We start from the raw sequence: 16,638 nt of genomic DNA, 5'->3' as shown, positions 1-16,638 counted from the left end.
TAAACTAGACAGAAGAGACTGGCAATCATCCAGCCACTTTAGGATAAAAGCAAATGGGTGTAAATCAAGAAATATGAGGCTGAGTGGTGTGTTTCTGTTTGTGTAAGGGAGTGAATGATGTCCTGCAAGAGCGCTTTGCAGTAGAAATGAGGTGTAACACTGCTCTGCGACTTGGCGCACTGCACATCCAGGAAAGGTTGGCAAGCTGTGGACTGTCCCCAAAGACCAACCTGAAGATAGTCACGTAATTATATAAAGTATACTGTATTTAAAGTATTTTTTTCATCTTTAATTCCCTCATTCAGTCATGTTTTGTGTTAATGTGTTTACTACAGTAAGACTTGGGGCATCGACAACTTTGTATCATCCACATTGCTGCGGAACATGCGAGAGAAAGATTTGATGAAAGCCATTAATTTCCAGCTGAAGAAGAACCAATCAGAAAATGATTCCAAACAGAGGGGCCTGACAGTCAACCAAGCTCGTATAAATTACCTGGAAGAGCTCAGTGATCTCAAGTCTTATGGTGGGAAATCCTTTAGCGCAACAATGATGGTGAGGATATATTTTACATTTCAATATTCACTACCAAACATCATGTCACAAGACAACCCCTTCTTTCCATTGCCATAGAATATTGTGGTCTTTTGCTAGATGAACACAGATCCTTCAAAATGAAAGAATAAATTCCCATCTTTCGTCATAAAAAGTTTGTTTCTACTCTTTTTTTGTTCTTTAGCTATGAGCGAACATCATGAACAACATTGTTTAGACGTCTTTGGTAGTGAATGAGTTAATTCAGCATGTCTGCCTAGACGTTTTGAGATTTTAAATCTGTTTGGTAAGTGAGTTCCCTCCCTTCTCTTCAGCTCCAGGACAGAGAGTCCACGGTTACACTGTTAGTGGGTGCACGTTATGGAGTGAGTCAGGTGATCAACAACAAGCTTAGCATCCTGTCCACCCTCACAGAGTTTACCACCATCACACGCCTCGAGCTCATTCCTGAGTCTGACAAGGTCAGCTTGGTTAAGATATACCTGCAAGACATTATGGTAAGACTAGAAGAAATTAAATTTCATTTTGGCATAATATACTGTTCGTCCCCGAGAATTACAGCAGTACCTTTTGGTTTGCCGGATCAGAAAAGCAACCTACATAAAATACACTAAAAATTTAAAAAAAATTAATACAAAAAAAACTGTGTAACTATTTTTTTATTTGTTAAAACATAAGATAAAAATTACTTCTTTGTTATCTAATTTATTGTTCATGAATTCTTACGTATTTGTTCATATCATGCTATCTGTAGCAGCATGAGGTAAAATGATTATAGGCGGTGCCCAATGACTGTTATGTTTTTATTTCAATTGTGATTCATCATAAAACATTCATAAGATTTTTTTTTTCTTTGAATACATTTTTAATGCACTCTGTCTTTGTCCTAATGATGCTGTTCTTTCTCACTCTCAGCCAATTACATTACTATTGGAGACAGTTGCAGCGAAGGATATGTCATGCCTAATAGCAGGATACTGTCGAGTGTTTGTTGACCCCAATATCAACATATTTCCCTGGTTGGATGTCCCCAAAAAGCAGAGAGTGTCTGCTGAGGAAGGTACATAGAGAGCTGCAATACACAAATCACATACAGTGAACCCTTGGTTTTCGAAGTTCATGGGGACCAGAACCCGCCGCTATAAGTGAAAAACAGCTAAGTCAAAAAAAATGTTTTTTTTTTTTTTGTGTGTGTGTGTGTGTTCAATGTATTTATTCAGATTTAGCATTGAAAACATATAAGACATGTTTTTTCACTTTTTCCCCAAAGTATGATTTTAAAAAAATGTATCTAGGCATATATTTTAATACATGGGTTTTAAGCACTTCAAATGTAATAATTATGATAGGTTTTAAACATGTTACTGTCCCACCGAATTATTTTTAAACAAGAATAAAGTAGAGATGCTTGTCTTTAATAAATGCTTATTTGAGTGGGTCCACTCAAATCCGCTCAAGCTGCTCACTTACTCAAAATGATTTGCCATAGCAACTGTTTAACAAGTTAAAGAAAGATTGACACATGCAACGCTTTGAAATTTCGGCTTCCAAGAATCTCTTGCAAAATCAAACCTTAGCGTCTGTCAATCATCGTTAACCTTTATAAGAAACTCCAGTGCACTGCCTGACCAAGAAAAGCCGCAGGATGTAGAGTGAGACTACGTGATCAGATCGGGACAATAGGAAAAAAATCCGCAACGGACTGAGGGCGCAAAGTTTGAAGCGTGAGGTAGCGAGGGATCACTGTATTGTACTTTTTTATTTACAAGAAGTTGCATTAGCCCTAGAACAATAGATGATTTCAAAATAGAGGGCAGTGCACGTCCTCCAATCAGCGGGTGTAACCTGACCGTAAGCAGTTCCCACAAATGCTCAACGATACCCCTCTCGGTAAAATCATTTTTGATGAAGTGATTGTGATAATTGCCTGTATTAATATTACTGTGAAAACAAGTGACTAGAGAGGCACTTTAGCTTTACTAAAGAAAAGCTGTACTTACTGTAAATGTAAAGAAGATCAGAAATTAGCCACTAGTTTATGGACTTGGGCAAAGCGCCAAATACAGGGGTTCGACTTGATTTGATGCATTCAGTTGTTGAAATAATTTTGTCTTTCGGTCAACAGGTTATGTGTCACGTTGTGGTAGTGATTCTGACCACTCGTCTGACTTAGACATGGAGCCACTTGTCACCCGTGTGTCTGTAAATGCCAAACGCCGCCCACGTGTCAGATCCTCTTCAGACCCAGAGGCAAGGAAAAGACGAGAAGGGCACGCCAGGAGAAACAAACACGACAGTGAATATAGAAATAATAAATCATCAGACAAGAGGCAAAAAGAAGATAAAGATGCTGATACCGAAAAAGACAAAAATTTACCTGAGTGTGAGAATGAGGACACACTGCTTGAGGAGAAAGAAGCCCAGATTGCTGGACACACAAAAAAGGATTATGTGAAGCTTGAAAGTGAGACACAGCAATCTAAATTGGGAAGTGGAGTAGCAGAGGACCAGCCATCCCTCTCTGATTCCTGTCATACTGACTCTCGTGTCGTTACTAGTCCTTCCAGCGATTCGCTGGACCTCTTAGAGGAAGATGACTTGATTTCATGCTCCTCATCATCTATGCAGCCCATGGTCTCAACACTAAATCATGCTCAGATCTCTTCAACCCTTGAGCTTTACCCTTTCACTCACTCACACTCTGAGGACAACCTACTTGTTCCTCCACCTGCTCATTCCCATCCTCTTCTCCACGTCACATCTTACAATAATGATGAAGGGGACAACAGAAGGTCAGACGACATAACCCCCCACACACATTTCGAAGCTGTTCCTACGTCACTTGAAATTCACCTTACTAAACAGTCAACCAGCTCATACACTGAAGACGATGACACCATATGTTTTGCTGAGCTCTCTCGCTTTGTGGATCTCCTCCCCAGCCCCCCAGAGGCCAGTGATGATGAACGGAATGAAGAAAAGGACTCTTGGAAAAAGAGAAATATGCTAAATAGCAGCAAAGACGATACTGTAAACAAAATAGGTGAAGTAACAAAAACAAGTGGGAAGAGCAGCAGTAGAGGACACCCCCAGTCCCCATCTTTGTCCTCAGCATCTTCCTCCTCTGAATTTGTGTTCAACTTTGACCAGAGAGATGCCAGCTGTTACTACAAACTCTGCTCCAACATCACCCCTGACAGTGCTCGCAGCCTTCCCCAGCCTGTGAATGATACTAAGAGAAGTGACAAAGAGAAGACTAAGGAGGAACAGCGTCACACTAATGAACTGGAATCAGCTCCCATTCTCCAGCCACCACCTGGCTTTGGGGATAGCAGCTCTGATGAAGAGTTCTTTGATGCCAGAGATGGCTTCACATCACCTGATGACATGGATCTAAAAGGTGATTTTAATTTTGCTGTGAAGTTTCTGGTACTGGCCTACTTAAATGATTTGCCAGTCTTAGGGTGGAATTGCTCTAGTACTGCCTTACAAGTATGTGGTTTTGTGTGTCATTTCCAGTGTTGGGAATAACGCCGTTATAAATAACGCCGGCACATGACGGTGTTATTTTTTTCAGTAACGGGGTAATCTAACTAATTATTTTTTTCCGCCGTTACCGTTACTGACGGTCAAAAGCGGTGCGTTACTTACTTTGAATAAATTGAAGAAACTACCAGCTGTCGCGAGTCTACTCTGCTGTTTATTTGTCATCCAAGACTTAGGGTGCGTTCAGGTTCATGGCAATGAAAATAGTAAACACACATAGCCTACCTTTGCAAGAACGATGGAGTTGCCGTTTGATACTGTCATAATGTGCAGGTCCTACACCCATCCGCAGCAAAACTGTTCGTAGCTTTGTAGCGATTTGTAATTTCGGAATCGCAGATCAGTTTATTGTTTGGAGTAACATACAACAAACAATAAATACAGCAGAATGTCCATTTCGCGTAATTGTGGAAGCCCGTCATCATCTTTACTCCATTTGTCTTCGGCTTGCTCATAAGGCTCAACATTGTTCACATCCTTAAGTTTGATCACATATCTGTTCTTCGCATTAGTAACGAGTTCGTCTCTTTATTGAACTGGCAAGTTAAAGTTTAATGTCCCGCGAGCCAGACCTGCTTCCAATATGGCTGCGTTGTTGTCAAATCTCACGTGATTCCCCATTCTGTGACGTAAACGCTCGAGCCTAATAGCGCACGTACAAACTGTAACAGCGCGTGCGGCAAACACACACACGCAAAACAGATGCAGAGGGATATGATGACAGAGCATTCAGAGGAAAATTTGTCCTTTACGAGGTGGAGATATAAACACTATTTCAAGTTGGTCGAAATTAAAGGAAAGGACATGCATGTAAAGTGTAATTTATGTCCCTGGGCAAAGCTTTTGTCGACATCTGTGGTAAGCAATTCAAATCTGTTTATTTTTGTTGCACTTCAAGTGTAGGATAAATCTGTTGCTGGTGAGGTGCAATAAATATTACAAGATTCTATAACACAACTTCCTGTCTGTTCTTCTCTATTCAACTGACTCGAATACTGCTCAGAAAATTTCAAATTCTTTGACATACAACAACTTCTTTTTAAAGTAACGGAAATACAGTAGTCACTTTCCCTGGTAACTAGTTACTTTTACTATAGAGTAATTCAGTTACTAACTTAGCTACTTTTTGGAAGAAGTAGTGAGTAACTATAACTTACCTAACCCTGCCCAACACTGGTCATTTCAATGATTGTAAGCAGTATAATATGAAAATACAGTGTGCTAATGTAAAAAAAAACGTAGACTATTACTGTGTGTCTCCCATCTGGTGGTTGAGGTTCACAAAGTGGATAGTCATTACATAGTTGCTACCATCATGACAACCATATGCACACATAAGTGAAGTTGCATACAATCTTTGAGATTATTTTTTTCCCCAATTGACCTTCCAAGAGGCAGCAAAATAGCAGCAGTTTTAACATACCAACTGCAGTATTACAGAACTAAGTTTTACCTGTTCTATTTTCTTTCTTACAGATAACTACACCGAAATGAAAGTACATTTTGTCAATTCACTCAACCTCAGTGACATCAGAGTCTCTGTGGGAGATGCAAAGAAAGATGGTAATTCAGAAGAGGAGAGACAGCAAAATGACAAGGAAGAGGGTGACAAAAAGGCATTGTATGAGCTGAGAAAAAGATCCCGTAAGCGTCGTTCCTATGTGGAAACAGATTATACCTCCAGGGTATCATATCCCGAACCCGAACCAACATCAATGCAGAGCCAGGTCCATTCCATGCTAAATACCAACTTTTTGGCCAAAGGTACTGATTCCTACACACTGACTTCTGATTCTGAACTTTTAGGACAAGCAGATAATCAATATTCTTCTACTGTTTGCTGTTTGACTTACTTTGAAGGGGAACCAGCACAGCTCGAGTCAAAACCAATTCTCTCTAATATTGGTTCCAGTGAGCGCGCTCGTGACCATCTGGCATCAGCAAGCAGGAACAGGAAACATGATATGGAGATGGAACCTGATGCGATGGAATCAAAATCTATCACGGATCATATTAAGATAGTAGCTCCTTCCATCACTGTTGTCCGATGCCGGGTGGATCCAGATGGAAAGGAGACTGCTGATTGCAGCGGTGACAGACCAGAGACAGGATGGGACGAGGCGCGCACAGGAGAGAACAAACCAGAGGCGGACAAGGAGAAACGGATGACAGAAAATATACCATTCCCACCTCATATCTTCTTGTCGGAGGTTTCTGAAAAACAAAATATTTCAAAAGGACTGATTTATTGCAGTAAAGGTGAGCTTGAAGCTACCAAATTGACATCACAGCTGATAGAGTTGGATAATAAGAACGTCCACCGGATTGCTTCTATTCAAAACTCATTTGAAGAGGAGGATTCAACACTTGCGTCCTATTCCCCCTCGCCCCCACCCCCGCCACCTTCATCCCCTCGGCCCCCAATGCTGCCTTGCAATAAATCCGATAGTGACTGTTTGCATAGAGAATGCACAGAATTACAGCACTTGGCTTCATCCAACGCTGAGCAAAAACAAAATGAAGTCAAAGAAACACAATTACATTTAGAAATTACGACAAATGAAGATCAAGCCACTGATATGATTACAATGGCTATGCCTGATAGTGATGAAGTTACTGACAGCATAAACTCAGATGTTTTTGATGATGATGTTTTGATAAAATCTGATATTGAAAATACCACTGAAGCTCACACAAAAGGTAATGTTCATACTGAACACACTGATACGATAAACTCCATTACCGCAAAGCTTGGGGTTGCAACAATGCTTACTTCTGGTTTGAAAACTGAAGCTTCTAATACTTTATGTATGATCAAAACTTTAAATACACCAAGAGATAGAGACTCTTCTCCAGGTGCTGAATCTAGCTCCCTTCAACCTAACACCCCTACGATCCAAGATCTTGCCAAAGAGCCTCCTCTGCCAACTCATTTCATCTTTCAGTCTTGTTCCCCCAACATCATGGGCCGTTTGTCTGCCTCCACACTTAGAGGAAAGATTCAAAAGTTGCCTCTCTATTTGTCACGTTCCCAAGAGACCCTTAACCAAGTTGAATGGGAGAATAATGCCACAAGTCCTATTAAAGACAGCGTGGCCAACAGTGGTAACTTGCACATTGTGAAAAACATTCATGAAACCAGAGAGACAATGACAGAGGTTGTTGAGTCAGATGATTCAGATTCCACTGTTACAGGATCCGAAGTAGACTGTGAGTTCTTTGTCGCAACAACCACAGCCAAGAACTCTAGCTTAATATCAGAAGTAAAGGAAACCACAGATAAAATGTTAGTAGACCATGAAACGACATTCTTAGCTGTCCAGGATGAAACCCAACCACATGAACCAAATGGACTTTTTCCCAAACCTAACAAGAATACACTCGAACCAGTAACAGAGCCCCCAATATCCATGCTGGGTTGCCTCCAAAGAGATCCAACAGGTCTTTCAATGGACACGCCTGGCCCAATAACTGTACCACCAGTATCAAAGATGCTAGATACAACAACTGTTGAAAGCATTCCAGTTTATAAAGTAGGCCCACACTCAGCCCCCAGCCCTTCTCCGATTGTGGTGACTACACAAAATTTAAATGGACCAGGTTTACATTTTCATGTGCAAAGGACCAGCAGTGACAGGCCCTTGATGGGTGTTTGTAGGCCAGCAGAACAAGCATTGCAGCCCCTTTCTTCAGGCTGCAGGGCGTTCAACTTTTGTGAGGAACCATCCCAAATCTCGCCCGAGGTAGGGACTACTTTAAACTTGAAACCTGAGGTTGGATGCACTTCTGTGCTGACATCTGGATGTGAGTCAGTAGTGGAGGGATTAAATATGGATCCTTGTGGTTGCCCAGTAGGCTACACCAACTGCTTTAACAGAGAGGGCAGTTTTGATGAGGACTTGACTGTTTATGAGTTCTCATGTCAAGGCAGTGGTGAAATACAAAGTGCCAGATTACCTCTTCCGCTCATAACTGATCCTCCAACATCAACCCTTCTTTCCTCCTCTCCCACAGACTCTCCTTCCTGTCCACACCCCATACTATCCTCCCAAACAAACGAGCTCAGTCCACTCCTCTCACCGCTATCTGATGCAGAGTATCTTCACACCCAAACACAAAAGGACACCATTAAAAGCCTTGGAAAGCAACGTTACCCTGAACCGCCTAATGGGTTCCAAGTACTACGTGCTGATGTAGACCACCTTCTTTCTGTCTTGGAAAATAGCAGCGCTGACTGTTCTTTGGCTGGTCAAGGAGGTTGCCACCCAAGGGATACGTGTGTTTCTCACTTTACAGAGAACAAGCAAGTGCTTCAAACTGAGGCAAGGCGGTTGACGACTTCCTGCCAGAAAGTGGTGGCCATTGACCAGAGTCCAGAGGAAATGCTTAATTCTTTGGCTGATAGTTTCCGTACCTTGGTGGAGTTGGCGGGCACATGCATATGGTTTTCTAGTTGCGACAGGTGTGAGCGGAGGAATGCCGAAGCAGTTGCTGGACTGCAAGATGTGGCACGTTCATTCAGGGACTTCTGTCTGGCAGCAGAGAGAGCCGGCAGAAAGCGTAGTTGCCACGACCTGAGCACCAAGCTGCTTGCCAAACAGTGCACTGCACTTACCGCATCTGTCTTCTGCCTCACACAGATCTTCCGTACACTCACTGCACTGTGAGGCGGCATCAACCGCTAGTGCAAAACCTCAGCTGGCATGTTAAGTGTGGAATGGTGATGTGCATGTGTTTGCTTCTTGTATGATGTGCACAAACTCAACAGTCTGCCAGTAACCCTCTTGCAATCTGCCTATGCAAATCTGCTTGAATTCCTGTGTAGATTTGTTTTTGAATGTATGCTGTATTATGATTATCAAATAATTCAGCTAATGAACGTTACTACTGTGTTTTATTGAGTAAGCAATGTTAACTATATTTAAAAATAAATGAATAAAAATTTAAAAATATATATATATTTGTAATTGTTTACATAGCTTTACTCTCAGGAGTTTTGGCTTGCGACAGTGGTGAGACTTTTTCATTTGTTGTCCTGAGGTCTGGACCTCCTAATGTTTCACAAAATGTTAACATTATAAATTATGGGATGTTTTTAGGTTTGCCATTGTATTTTATTTCATGATCTCATTTTATACTTTAGGGCCAAAATATTTGTTAAAACATCTGTACTACTACGTATAAACAGTATTTTTACATTGAGGCTCTCTAATCCTCTAATGCTTTTGTTTCAGTGAAATTACACAAATCAAGCATCTAGCTGTGGTTGCAATTTTATAAACTATTTTTGCAAAGTACCTGCATTAATTGCTAAACCACAAATAAGGTTATTGTGTAAACTTATTTAAAATGGTCTGAGTTGGTACTATGCCTTTTGCTTTAGTTCTTGCTTTAGCTACCTCCCTCTGAATCAAATGGTATTGAATGATAGCACTTTTGTGGGGCGAACAAAGTACTTTTTGCTCATTTTAGAAATATTTGCGTTAACACCAAGTGCATTTTAATCAGCAATTTCCCGGTATAGCAACAAAACCAAGAAACCTAGTAAAATGATCACAATCAAATTCGGAGCCGAAACTGAGCTGGCAAACAAAAGGTAGCTCAACATGTACAGTAAGTGACAAAGCGCTTCAAAGAACACCAGTCACAGTATTCAGTCAATGAATGAAGCTCTTTTGTGGAGATTTGTTAGCTTTTTTGTTTGTTTTATTTTCATTTTTTTAGTTGTATGCAGATGCAACTGAAGCATGCCTAAAGAATTATGATTCACAGGAGAGGCACTGGAAACAAAACATTCAATTGTTTACAATGACTACAGTACCTGAACACTGTATGTCTTTAACACCAATACCAGTAGTAGATACTGACTAGAACTGTTAACTTTCATAACAAAAGTGTGTTTTTCAACTCTATATCTTATGTGCTCAAGAAGCATGCAGTTAAGCCATACAATGTATTGTAATATCAGGGATTGTGTCTGAAAGGCTGAATGATAACTTGTTACCCTTGCTTTGTACTGCTCTATTCTATGATTAAAAAGTGCATTCAGATTTATTTTTGTTACCGCTTGGTAGTGTAATTCAATGCAAAGCACCAGACAGGGATGGGCAGTATTTCCATGGGATGTATTTAAAATGCCAATTACATAAATTTGTCACCATTTTTTTTTTGTAACAGGAATTAAAAATGCCTGTCATATTTTATTGATTTTAATAATTTTAGGGAATTTAGGGATCAGTTCCTGTTGAATTTGACGCATACTGAGTCACGTCTCATTGGTTTTGGGCATTTGAGGGTTATTAATTCCTCCTGATTTTCACTCACTTCCTGTTGATTTAGTAACATTCCTGGGTCATTTCCACTTGATTTTAGGGCTTCTAAGTTTTTTTCAACAAAAATATGTTGTGGGTGTTGTATGTTCCATTGGAAATACATATAATGTAGTTGATTTTGTCAATGTTTAGCAGAAATGTATGTTTTTGCTAAAAAGAAGGAAAAAAATGCCCATAACTTTTGTACGCTTTGATTTTGTGACTTTTTTGGTGTCTGAATTAGGTGGGAAAATCGTTGGACAAGTAGTATTTTGAATTAACCCCTTTGCAATTGAAAATGAATGGAAACCCTATTTATTTATTTATTTATTTGTTTGTTTATTTTGCGCAACCATGAACATTAGGGATGATATTGAAAGAGACCCTGTGTCATGTGATTTTTTTTTTTTTTAACAATTGTAAGTTGGAACAGTTAACATTAAAATTGAATTAAAGTTAAAGCATGCGGACTGTGCAGCGTGCCAAAAATTAGATGGAAAAGAAAAAAGATTTTTATAGTATGAGACTAGCTTTGCGTTCTAAAACATCTCCATAATAGGTTTATATTAGGGCTGTCAAAATTATCGCGTTAACGGGCGGTAATTAATTTTGTGAATTAATCACGTTAAAATGTTTGACGCAATTACCACACATGCCCCGCTCAAAGAGATTAGAATGATAGCACAGTGTCATGTCCACTTGTTACTTGTGTTTTTGGGTGTTTTGTCGCCCTCTGCTGGCGCTTGGGTGCGATTGATTTTATGGGTTTCAGAACCATTGTGTAATTATTGACATCAACAATGGCGAGCTACTAGTTTATTATTTGATTGAAAATTTTATAAATTTTATTAAAACGAAAACATTAAGAGGGGTTTAACCCTTTAAGGTCTGGGCCTATTTTGTCAGATTTTGCATGCCTTTGAAGTTGCCTTTATATTTCAAAGAAAGAATTGTTTACGATGGCCTGGTTTGGTCCCTTTTTTTGTGACACCTTGAACTTCATGTCCAAACTGTTGTTTCCTTCACTGACCAATTATAAATCATCATTTTGGGCCCAAAAAGACCAAAAATTCCAAAATCGTTTTGTCAAAATTTTTAATATTGATGTCCAATTGACAACCAAACATGCGTAACGAACCGTTTTGAAACTTTGTAATATTTATTCAACATGTTAGGATGAACATTCAACCCAAAAAATTTAGAATAAATAGTCTTATATTTGACAATTCAACATAAACAACAGGTATAGCCATAGGCGTTTTTTGCCTTTATACATGCTCTAGTCAAAACAGTGAAGAACAGTGAAAAAATATATACCATCTAACACAAAAAATGTTTAGAGGCCATCACTTTATGAGTTTAGGTATTGCGGCCCATCACCTGATGAAAACTATGTACACACAATCAAGCTTCTTGAACACACATTTATATACACAAATTGTGAAGACTGATTGTGGGGGGAAAATATATATATATATAACATTGGGGAAAAAAGTATTTTCAAAAATATTTACAATAAACAAGTTAAAAATTTTTCAGGCATGCCACTCCGAAAAGCAGTTTCGTCCTGGAATTAGACACAGGGCTACATCACACAGGCCACACTTCCATGGGGTGTCGGTCCTCTTTCCACCCTTCCATTTTCATTTCACTTTACTTTCATTGTCACTATGAATGTACATGAAAAAAGTCAGTATTTATGAAAATAATAAAGTATAAAATAAAAATATATACAGCAATAAATAATAATGGAAATCTATATGTATGACAATAGAAAGAATACCATAGCTGAATATGTGCTACATCCCTAATCTTCATATAGAAAGAAGAACACCACAAATGATAAATTCCTGCCTGGGATACCCACAGTGCACGTACGACTTTGATCTGATATGCACATTTTATTATTATATACACAAACACACACTTATATTGCATCAAAATTAACTTTGTCTTGCAATATCAAAAGAAACTTTCAAAAGAAACTTTTTCAGCATAAAAAAAAAAAAAGTGAGTTGGCTTACCTCTGCTCGTCGATGGCGTCACCCACGTGTTCAAATCCGTCACTATCTTCACTCGAGGACTCTTCCGAAGAAGACGATGATGACGAATTTGGACCATCCTTTTCCTCAAGTTGATCAAAAAGCACAATTGCTTGTGCTAAATTTAGTTTTCCGTTCATTGTCAAAGTCACACAAAGTCGCTGCTCGATCCAAACGGCCGTCGCTCGCCACCTCGCTGCTTTAGAACACTCCTCCCTCTCGTTCGGTGGAACCTCGCACGGCAGTTATATTCATTAAAAAAACGCATTTTGTGCTTCCACTGTGACTTCGAAAGGGTTCGTTTGATTTGTGTTTTTTTCATGGAGCTTCCGTTTTGAAAAAGGACAAGAAATGATGGAAATATAGACATAAACAAATGATCCATGCAGCGTTTTAATGTTTTTTTGAGAGGACAATAAAACTATAAAACTTAAATGACAATATCTCACGTTTTAGTTGGTCGATTGACTTCAAATAATAACGAGAGTAAACCGCAACTTCCGCACTTTAAAACGAGACCAACCAACGGCATGTGGGTGACGTAATTAAAACGTGAGGGCGCTTCAAAGACGACGTGCGCTGAGGACGCGCCGGCGCGTCCTTCGACTCTCAAGGGTTAAATATAAAATTTCTATCACTTGTAATAACATTTATCTTTTAAGAACTACAAGTCTTTCTATCCATGGATCGCTTTAACAGAATGTTAATGTTAATGCCATCTTTGATTTATTATTGTAATAAACAAATACAGTACTTGTGTACAGTATGTTGAATTTATATATCCGTCTTGTGTCTTATCTTTCCATTCCAACAATAATTTACAGAGAAATATGGCATATTTTATAGATGGTTTTGAATTGCGATTAATTACGATTAATTAATTTCTAAGCTGTGATTAACTCGATTAAAATTTTTAATCGTTTGACAGCCCTAGTTTATATAGAATGCAATATCATTTATCTGAGATGTGGATTTTGAACACAGTATATATTTAAATATATTATATATTAAAATAAGGGGTTAAATAGATTACATACTGTACGTGACCTTCAATAAATGGTGAATGAAACGGGTTTTTATATTTATTATTGGGTATAATTCCATTCTCCTTACGTTTTTCCGACCCTTTACGTAAGGAATAAATGGCATCCAAGCGGTTGCATGTGATAAAGTTAGTAGACTTTAATTTGTTTTTGCCGCCAGGAGGGGTATATCCACTATCAGGAGCTTCTTTTAGGTTCGGCCGCGGCACTGCGGCTAGAGGGCGCTGTTGACGTACAGAGTCAGGACACTTGTTCTGAATCCTGTTTTACATTTCTCCAGGAAACCCACGGTCGAACACTACAGAAAATACATGATTAAACTTTATATAAATTTGATTATGCCTAACTCTAAACTATCTTCATTTGCTAGATTATTACAGCATATTGTGATGAGCATACATTTTTGAGCCTATCCTTAAAGGAACCCTTGATTGAGTTGAACATTGGCACTTAGGTCAAAGGTCTGGTGTGTAATAAAGATGTCAACATTAAAATTCACCCCCTTAAAAAGCTCAGTAGCCCTTTAAATGTGTTTTTTTTTTTTTTTTTTTTTTTTTTTAGTTTTTTTGTTTGTTTGTTTGTTTGTTTGTTTTATTTTGTGAAGGTTTTCAGCACATTATATGACGCTCCAATTTTGGGGGGTTGAGACTGCTTTATTGACAGATCACCATCACTATTTCAGTGAAGGAACTATCTCAAGATTTACTACTGTTTACATCTGAGTGCATCCTGAGTTTTTGTTTGTTTGTTTTAGGACGAATTTAAAATATTTAGACAAATATCCCACAAAATAATAATAATAATAATTGTGGCTGGGCTTAGCAAATACAACTAAAAGTAGCAGCCAGCCTGGCAAATTTCCATAAGCATGAAAAAGTGACAAAACATAGACTTCTCAAGTGAAAATGACTTCACTGACAACGCCACTGATTGTGCATTTTATTGATAGATGAAGGGCCTTGGGTAGAAGTTCGGAAAAGTAACAGATGGGAAGACTGCGCACAAATAGGAGAGTGGCTTTTGTAGTACATTTTGATGTTAAGGGCTGGGCTTCTTTTACTTCTTTGTCAGAATCAGCATACATACCGTATTTTCGGACTATAAGTCGCACCTGAGTATAAGTCGCACCAGCCATAAAACGTCCAACGAAGAGGAAAAAATCATATATAAGTCACATTGGAGCATAAATCGCATTTTTGGGGGAAATTTACTCAAACACATAGAACAGATAAGTCATCTTGAAAGGCAATTTAAAATGAAAACACAATAGAGAACAACATGCTGTATAAGTGCACACTATGAAAATGTTACATGATGTATGAACAACGAAATGCGAACGTGGCTGGTATGTTAACGTAACATAGCTATTAAGAGTTATTCAGACAACTATAGCATAAAGAACATGCTAACAAGTTTACCAAACCATCAGTGTCAGACTAGTCCAAAACACCAAAATAACATGTGAAATGATATAATAATGTGTCAATAATTTCACACATAAGTCGCTCCAGAGTATAAGTCGCACCCCCAGAAAAACTATGAAAAAAACTGCGACTTATAGTCCAAAAAAATACAGTAATCTCTCCCTGAGAACTAAAATCAGAGCTGTTGTCTATGTAAATATGCTTATAAGAACAGTCAGAAAATCGTGGCCAATCATTACTAATATTAAAGTGCAACTCTTCCTACTTAAATCTCACAGATCCTTACTAGTAATTTACGAACAGAAGTGGTCTGTGAGTGTGCACACCACTAAGGTTGAAGTGGGTTAGGTAGAGATGTACACATAAGAGAGTCAGTGTCTATTTTTGTCGATAAAAAGTAAACATTTCAGGAATGAGTCAATATTCACAAAATGCAGAATTGATAAATTATATAGAAAATGAATCATATTTTCATTTTCCTGAGCAAAAATACTAATTTGTTAGAGAAAAATGGGCCATTCTGCATGGAGGGTACCTTTAAATGCTATACGTAAATGGTGAGTCTTCATCACTTTCTACACTTTCTGCTGCCTGGATGTACATATGTGTGTGTAAAAGAGATTAATGATGATGATGTGCATGACGTCAGGGCGCCCCCGTTACTGCCATCTGCTCCTCGGTTCAGACAAACATGTTGTACAGCGGCGTCTGAATGCGTGTGCGTGTTAATTTTACACCAAGGAGCATGAATGCAAAATCACACTCTATTCATGAATGTTCCCTCTGATGCCACTTTCTTGTAATCCTTCTGGATTTACACTGACAAAGTGTCTTGATGTTACAGTGAAGCTGAAAGTCAACATTTCAATCACACATTGACTGGTTTCATTATCACTGCTGTATTTATAAAACCATCAAAACTCTTGTCATTTTCTAAATAATTCTGAACCTATAGATGTGACAAACTCAAGCTATTTCGTAATAACAACAACAAAAGTTTCTGACATTATCAACTAACTATATTGTGTTTTGAAAATAGTGTGGTGACAACCAAGGGCACATACTTTGGAAGTCACAGTCAGAGGTGATGTTGCTGACAATGAGAGGTGTCCGTTAGTGTATTTTTGGCAGACCACAAATGCCGGACAGTGAGAGACTACTGCCAGAAAACTGTACTAGGGCACTATGATGCACAACACCAGTGGTCAATTGATTTCAAATGAAGAATCAGTAAAGACGCTATTGTCATAGACTTCATAATGTAATTGACGGGGCGCGGGGCCGATAAATAGGGAGCCTGTATTGTTGGCGAGGCCATCATAGCTGACCAAGTGGAATCACAGACAAAGGTGGTTGGTTGAAAGCAAAAGAAACCATGCAGGTAGCATTTATTTTACGTAAATATGTCGAATGTGCGGCTCACCTTTAAGTTCACAGTGGCGCCGCCTTACCACAACTAAGAGCTTTTTATGTTGAAATTCTTGTGAATAAATGTTTAAATCCCTGAATTCTTTATAGATATGGATGTAAAACAGTCTCGATTCTTGGTTAAAAGCAAAAAAAAACGTGCATGTAGCATTTTACGTAAATAATACAAACTATGATGCCAATGCCTTAGCGGCTAATTTCTCCATTTTTTCTCACAACGTTTCAAAATACATGCATGGTACAAAAAATATAATAATTACCTTGAATCCTCGAACAAATCACTCCTGAG

General features: G+C 38.7%; 1 protein-coding gene across 3 annotated transcripts in view; it reads left to right on the top strand.

Annotated features, from left to right (window-relative positions):
* Positions 1–12,922, top strand: part of LOC130920765 (FERM and PDZ domain-containing protein 1) — a 44,681-nt gene extending 31,759 nt beyond the window's left edge. For 2 of the 3 annotated variants that reach the window (XM_057844204.1, XM_057844205.1), the window contains 6 exons: positions 108–244; positions 336–555; positions 870–1,052; positions 1,471–1,615; positions 2,681–3,955; positions 5,578–12,922. In XM_057844204.1, the coding sequence (XP_057700187.1) occupies positions 108–244; positions 336–555; positions 870–1,052; positions 1,471–1,615; positions 2,681–3,955; positions 5,578–8,768 (5,151 nt within the window). In that variant the 3' untranslated portion in view covers positions 8,769–12,922. The remainder of the gene's footprint in view (positions 1–107; positions 245–335; positions 556–869; positions 1,053–1,470; positions 1,616–2,680; positions 3,956–5,577) is intronic. The other variant, XM_057844206.1, reaches the window with a different exon arrangement.
* Positions 12,923–16,638: the final 3,716 nt, after the last annotated feature.

Source organism: Corythoichthys intestinalis, chromosome 8 (genome assembly GCF_030265065.1).
Source record: "Corythoichthys intestinalis isolate RoL2023-P3 chromosome 8, ASM3026506v1, whole genome shotgun sequence".
In the NCBI taxonomy this organism is placed as follows: Eukaryota; Metazoa; Chordata; class Actinopteri; order Syngnathiformes; family Syngnathidae; genus Corythoichthys; species Corythoichthys intestinalis.
The sequence above is the reverse complement of the archived record's forward strand: the minus strand, read 5'-3'. Positions and strand labels throughout refer to the sequence as shown.